A 6,840-nucleotide genomic window follows, 5' to 3' on the forward strand; every position below is an offset into this window, starting at 1 on the left:
ACACCCTCTTTCACCACTTTATTAAGCCACAAATACCCATCCAGGTCCGGCGTAATCCACGGAGGTCCCACGACGCTCTCAGCTCTGCTACATGAAGCTGACAGGAGCGGCCACATACCATGACCGCTCTCTGTCAGCTCCACGCAGCAACTGAGGTGAGCCCCGCAATCAGCGATGACGTCACTCAGGTTACTCGTGGCCACCGCTAGATCCTCCAACTGTGACAGCAAGTCGCCCGAGTGACTGAAGTGAGCTGAGCGATCTGCAAAAAAATCACAGGTGAGTTGCGGTCTCAGGTGGAGGACTCCAGCTAGCCGCGGGTAGCCTGAGTTACGCCAGCGATAATCACGCCGATAACGTCAGTCACTCAGGGAATTATCGGTCACCGGTGAGTCCTTCACGGGTGACCGCTAATCAGGACGCCACACACAGACAGAGCCGTGGTATGACAATGAAGTCGGGTGAAGTTCATCCGAGTTCATTCTCATTGCGCGTCTCTGTCTGTGTGTGCTGTCAGCGGGTATGTAGCAACGACATTTTGCCACACACATGGATCATTTCAAACTGACACCACATGAACATTACATGTACGTATCTCACGCATACACAGACATTCCACACGCACACACGGCGAGCATACGCCATCACACGGATGTCACACGTACCGGAGAAACGCCCATAAAAAACAGAACACGGACCCGAAAGTCCGTAGGTACTGTGTTTTTTTTTCTTTGTAAACCTTCCATTTTCAGTATACAGTAGTATGATGAGCTTTACCAAAAAGTTCTATATTGGTCTCATCTGCCACAAGATGCTTTCCCAGAAGGTTTTTAGCTTATTCAAGTATATTCAGGCAAACTGAAATCTAGCTTTTTTATGTCTGTGTCAGCAGTGGGGTCCTCCTGGGTCTCCTCCGTAGCGTTTCATTTCATTTAAATATCTATGGATAGTTTGCACTAACACTGATGCACCCCAAACTAACAGTAGAGTTTGATTTTTTTTGGACCTTGATTGTGGCTGCTTATCCACCATACGGACTATTCTGTTTAATGTTGCAACCTTTCATCAATTTTTTTCTGCTGGCCACATCCAGGGAGATTAGCTCAGTGCAATGGGTTGTAAACTCTTGATTATGTTGCGCCATGGACAAAACAACATCACAGTCACTGGATATGGACTTGTAATCTTGAGATTATTGATATTTTTTAACAGCATTGGTTATCAATTCCTCAGACAGTTCTCTTCTCCTCTTCCTGTTGTCTCTGCTTTGTGTAGAACAGACAGAGACACACCACAAAGATTGAGTCAACTTCTCCCCTTTTTATCTGGTTTCAGGTGTGATTTTCATATTGCCCACACCTGTTACTAGCCACAGGTGAGGTTGAACAAGCATCACAAACTAGAAACAAAGTTTGTAATCAGAACTCTTCAAGTTTTGAAGCTGTGTTCCCCTAATGGCATGTGTAAGAAGGTACAGTGGTCAGATGAGCCCAAAATAGAACTTTTTGGGCTAAATGCAAAGCGCTATGTGTGGTGGTAAACTAACATTGCACATCACCCTGAAAACACCCTCCCCACCACCTAACATGGTGGTGGCAGCATCATGCTGTGGGGACATTTTATTCTGCAGGGAGAGGGAAGTTGGTCAGATTTCATGGGAAGATGGATGGATGGAGCTAGGCACATGGCAGTTCTGGAGGAAAATCTGCAAAAGACTTGAGACTGGGGTTCAGGTTCCCCTTTCAGCAGGACAACAACCCCAAACACACTTCCAGAGCTACAATGGAGAGTTTACATCAGAGCATATTCATGTCTGTGAATGACCCAGTCACAGTCCAGACCCAAGTCCCACTGAGAATTTGTGACAAGACTTGAAAATTGCTGATCACAGACGTCTCCATTCAATCTCACTGAGCTAGAGCTATTTTGCAAAGAAAAAAGGGCAAAAATTTCAGCTTCTAGATGTACAAAGCTGGTAGAGACAAACCCCCAAAGACTTGCAGCAGTATTTTCAGTTAAAGGTGGTCTTACAAAATATTGACTCAGGAGGGCTGAATACAAATGCACGTCATAATTTTTAGATTTATATTTTTAAAATATTTAGAAAACCGTCTATTTTTCCCATTACAATTTACAAATACTTTCTACTAAAGGCCGCTTTACACGCTGCGATATCGTGACCGATATCGCTAGCGTGCGTACCCACCCCCATCGGTTGTGCGACACGGGAAAATCGCTGCCCGTGGCGCACAACATCGCGTTGACCCGTCACACTACTTACCTGCCTAGCGACGTCGCTGTGACCGGCAAACCGCCTCCTTTCTAAGGGGGCGGTTCGTTCAGCGTCACAGCAGCGTCACCAAACCGCCGCCCAATAGAAGCGGAGGGGCGGAGATGAGTGGGACGTAACATCCCGCCCACCTCCTTCCTTCCCTATTGCGGGCGGCCGCCGGTAAGGTGAGGTTCCTCGTTCCTGCGGTGTCACACATAGCGATGTGTGCTGTCGCAGGAGCGACGAACTACTTCGTACACCGAGCAGCAGCGATATTCGAGAATAAGGAGGCATGTCACCGATGAGCGATTTTGACCGTTTTTGCGACAATTCAAAATCGCTCATAGGTGTCCCACGCAACGACATCGCTAAAGCGACCGGATGTGCGTCACAAATTCCGTGACCCCAACGAGACCGCTTGAGCAATGTCGCAGTGTGTAAAGTGGCCTTTAGTGTTGGTATATCACATAAAATACCAATAAAATACATTTAAGTTTGTAGGTGAAACGTGAAAAAAAAATGTTGAAACGTTTATGGGGTATGAATACTTTTTCAAACCAATGTAAATGCACAGAGAATTGAGGAAGATTGCTTTCTTAAGGGGGCTTTACACGCTGCGACATCGCTAATGCGGAGTCGTTGGGGTCACAGAATTTGTGACGCACATCCGGCCGCATTAGCGATATTGCTGCGTGTGACACCGATGAGCGATTTTGCATCGTTGCAAAAACGTGCAAAATCGCTCATCGGTGACATGGGGGTCCATTCTCGATTATCGTTACTGCAGCAGTAACGATGTAGTTCGTCGCTCCTGCGGCAGCACACATCGCTATGTGTGACGCCGCAGGAACGAGGAACCTCTCCTTACCTGCCTCCCGGCCGCTATGAGGAAGGACGGTGGGCGGGATGTTACGTCCCGCTCATCTCCGCCCCTCCGCTGCTATTGGGCGGCCGCTCAGTGACGTCGCTGTGACGCCGCACGGACCGCCCCCTTAGAAAGGAGGCGGTTCGGCGGTCACAGCGACGTCGCCGGGCAGGTAAGTATGTGTGACGGGTCTGGGCGATGTTGTGCGGCACGGGCAGCGATTTGCCCGTGTCGCGCAACAGATGGGGGCGGGTACCCACGCTAGCGATCGGGACCGATATCGCAGTGTGTAAAGTAGCCTTTAGACAACACCCATCTCGTATATATGGGTACATTAATAATTTAGTGCAGACTCCACTTCTTCTTGTACAATTACTGCTTTATCAAGCATCTGCACTTTTATATTCTGTGGGATTTGGGGTGAATCATCCTGTAATATTAGCATTGGTTTCCTAATAATTATACTTTGTATTTTATCTTTTCTCCCCCATCAGGCCTGTACAAGCTCTGCAATGTGCCGAGAACCCCAATCATGCTGCCTGTAATCGGTGCAACTACCAGTAACTTATAATATGCAATTCGCTCACTGTTACATAAAATAAGATTTGTTTACCTGTCCCTTGTTACCTGATGTCATGGGCTTCAACGTTTGCAAAGTATTTAAAGATTAATTGGTTAATTAAAAATCAGCGGCACGGACTAACCTCAGCAAACCATGGCTCAATTCTGTATGAAGAATCAGAGCTGGAATATCGCCTTACAATATTTTGGGCTGTAAATATTTTAAGTGATTGTTTGTAGTTAATGATCTAATAAACCAAGGTTTAATCGGAATTAAATAATTACTTGTTTCATGACACTATTGTTGTAATAATCAGCTGTGACCAGTAGAGGGTGATAAAGTTTTACGCCTGTAAATGTGTTGCACTATTTTTTTGGGCCACTAGATGGCACGTGACATAAACTGATGTTATCAATACATAAATAAATCAACAATGTTCTATATGGGGTGCATTAATATACACACAATAAGGCTATGTGTCTACAGGACAGCGTACCTGTGGATTTTGCCGCGATAAACCTGAGGATTTATCTGGATTTTCCAGATAAATCCGCAGGTTTGCGCAAGTACAGACACACCCCATGTTATCCTATAAAATTTGGGGAGTGCTGTATCAATGCTGCGGTATGTGCGGCTGTGGAATATTCTGCGGATTTCCCGCAGCCGCACGTAACTGCATGTCAATTATTCATGCGCAAATATCTGCGGATGTCCACCTTACCACTATGGAGATACAGGGCGGGAATTCCGAAGGTATTTCTGCACTTGTACCGCAGCAATAATGCTGGAAGCCTGCAGCAATGGATATCTGCGGATTCCGGGGGAAGCTGCGGGAAACCTGCGGAAATATCCACGGGTACATTGTCCCGTGGACACATAGCCTAAAGTGAACCAATGGATGCCAGAATAGGAAAAATGGGAATTCAATGCTCAGCTTTTACCTTTGACAGTCATATAGGCAACACCAAACAAATATCCAATATGTGTGACTACATCTGACAAGTGTGGATTGTAGCACTAGTCTTAAGGGTACTTTACACGCTGCGATATCGGTACTGATATCGCTAGCGAGCGTACCCGCCCCCGACGGTTGTGCGACACAGGCAAATCGCTGCCCGTGGCGCACAACAGCGCTAACACCCGTCACACAGACTTACCTTCCCTGCGACATTTCTCTGGCCGGCGAACCGCCTCCTTTCTAAGGGGGCGGTTCGTGCGACATCACAGCGACGTCACATGGCAGCCTTCCAATAGCAGAGGAGGGGCGGAGATGAGCGGCCGGAACATGCCGCCCACCTCCTTCCTTCGTCATTGCCGGTGGACACAGGTAAGGAGATGTTCGTCGTTCCTGCGGTGTCACACATAGCGATGTGTGCTGCCGCAGGAATGACGAACAACATCGTACCTGCAGCAGCAACGATATTAAGGAAATGAACGAGTCAACGAGCAACAATTTTTCACGTTTTTGCACTCGTTGATCGTCGCTCATTGGTGTCACACGCTGCGATGTCGCTAACGGCGCCAGAAGTGCGTCACTAACAACGTGACCCCCGACGATATATCGTTAGCGATGTCGCAGTGTGTAAAGCGCCCTTTACTGCTGTGTCCAACGCAAATTACCTACATCAGATCATACAAAGTGAAGATACGAGAAAATGATTGCTCCAATGTTCACTGGCATGGAATAACTGCAAGGAGAGATCTTGAGACCTATGAGGAGCTAATACAGTGAATATTTATTCAAATTTTATAATTTTTTTAATGTACAAAGGGTAAAATCTTCTTGCTGCATCTGTAGTCCCCCTTTAAGGCTCTGTTCTGGGTTTTTTTCTGTTATTTCAGGGCTTTGGTGTTTTTGATGACAAAAATAGACTAATCCACAAGAAGAATGGCTCAGTGTAAGGGGTGCTTCACACACAGCGAGCTCGCTGCCGAGATCGCTGCTGAGTCACGCTTTTTGTGACGCAGCAGTGACCTCATTAGCGATCTCGCTGTGTGTGACACTGAGCAGCGATCTGGCCCCTGCTGCGAGATCGCTGCTCGTTACACACAGCCCTGGTTCGTTTTCTTCAAAGGCGCTCTCCCGCTGTGACACACAGATCGCTGTGTGTGACAGCGAGAGAGCGACAAATGAAGCGAGCAGGGAGCAGGAGCCAGCGTCTGGCAGCTGCGGTAAGCTGTAACCAGGATAAACATTGGGTAACCAAGGTGGTTACCCGATATTTACCTTAGTTACCAGCCTCCGCCGCTCTCGCTGCCAGCGCCGGCTCCTGCTCTCTGCACATGTAGCTGCATTACACATCAGGTTAATTAACCCGATGTGTACTGTAGCTAGGAGAGCAAGGAGCCAGCGCTAAGCAGTGTGCACGGCTCCCTGCTCTCTGCACATGTAGCTGCATTACACATTGGGTTAATTAACCCAATGTGTACTGTAGCTAGGAGAGCAAGGAGCCAGCGCTCAGTGTGCGCGGCTCCCTGCTCCCTGCACACACAGCTAAGCGGTGTGCGCTGGTAACTAATGTAAACATCAGGTAACCATACCCGATGTTTACCTTAGTTACCAGTCTCCGCAGCTTCCAGATGGCGGCTCCGTGCAAGCGCAGCGTCGCTTGCACGTCGCTGCTGGCTGCTGGCTGGGGGCTGGTCACTGGTCGCTGGTGAGATCTGCCTGTTTGACAGCTCACCAGCGACCATGTAGCGATGCAGCAGCGATCCTGACCAGGTCAGATCGCTGGTCGGATCGCTGCTGCATCGCTAAGTGTGAAGGTACCCTAAGGCTAATAAGATTTCAGAAGTGTTCTTACTTTATCATGCACAGCAAATTATCAGGACAGGAGAGAGATTTGTGCAGCTGCTGATGTAACTTGCTCATGGAGGATTATCTAGACTGGATACAATTACATCAAAGCAAATCAGTTAGAAGTACCGTGTTTCTCCAAGAATAAGACAGGGTCTTATATTATTTTTTTCATCCGAAGGACCGACTAGGGCTTATTTTCACATAAGTGACCCCATATTGGAAAATGTATTGCTTAAAGGAAATTTGTGAGGTGATTTTGTAGTAGAATACTAATGTTATCTTTAAATAGGGCATAAAGAGACCTTTCAGAATCAGTAACTTTTATAGCTCTACCTTTTCCT

General features: G+C 47.4%; 1 protein-coding gene across 2 annotated transcripts in view; it reads left to right on the forward strand.

Moving 5' to 3' along the window:
- LOC142305908 (ADP-ribosyl cyclase/cyclic ADP-ribose hydrolase 1-like) overlaps nt 1-3,979 on the forward strand; it is a 38,498-nt gene extending 34,519 nt beyond the window's left edge. For both annotated transcript variants that reach the window (XM_075346903.1, XM_075346902.1), the window contains one exon: nt 3,632-3,979. In XM_075346903.1, the coding sequence (XP_075203018.1) occupies nt 3,632-3,701 (70 nt within the window). In that variant the 3' untranslated portion in view covers nt 3,702-3,979. The remainder of the gene's footprint in view (nt 1-3,631) is intronic.
- The last annotated feature ends 2,861 nt before the right edge of the window (nt 3,980-6,840 follow it).

The sequence above is a fragment of the Anomaloglossus baeobatrachus genome, chromosome 1 (assembly GCF_048569485.1).
Source record: "Anomaloglossus baeobatrachus isolate aAnoBae1 chromosome 1, aAnoBae1.hap1, whole genome shotgun sequence".
Lineage (NCBI taxonomy): Eukaryota > Metazoa > Chordata > Amphibia > Anura > Aromobatidae > Anomaloglossus > Anomaloglossus baeobatrachus.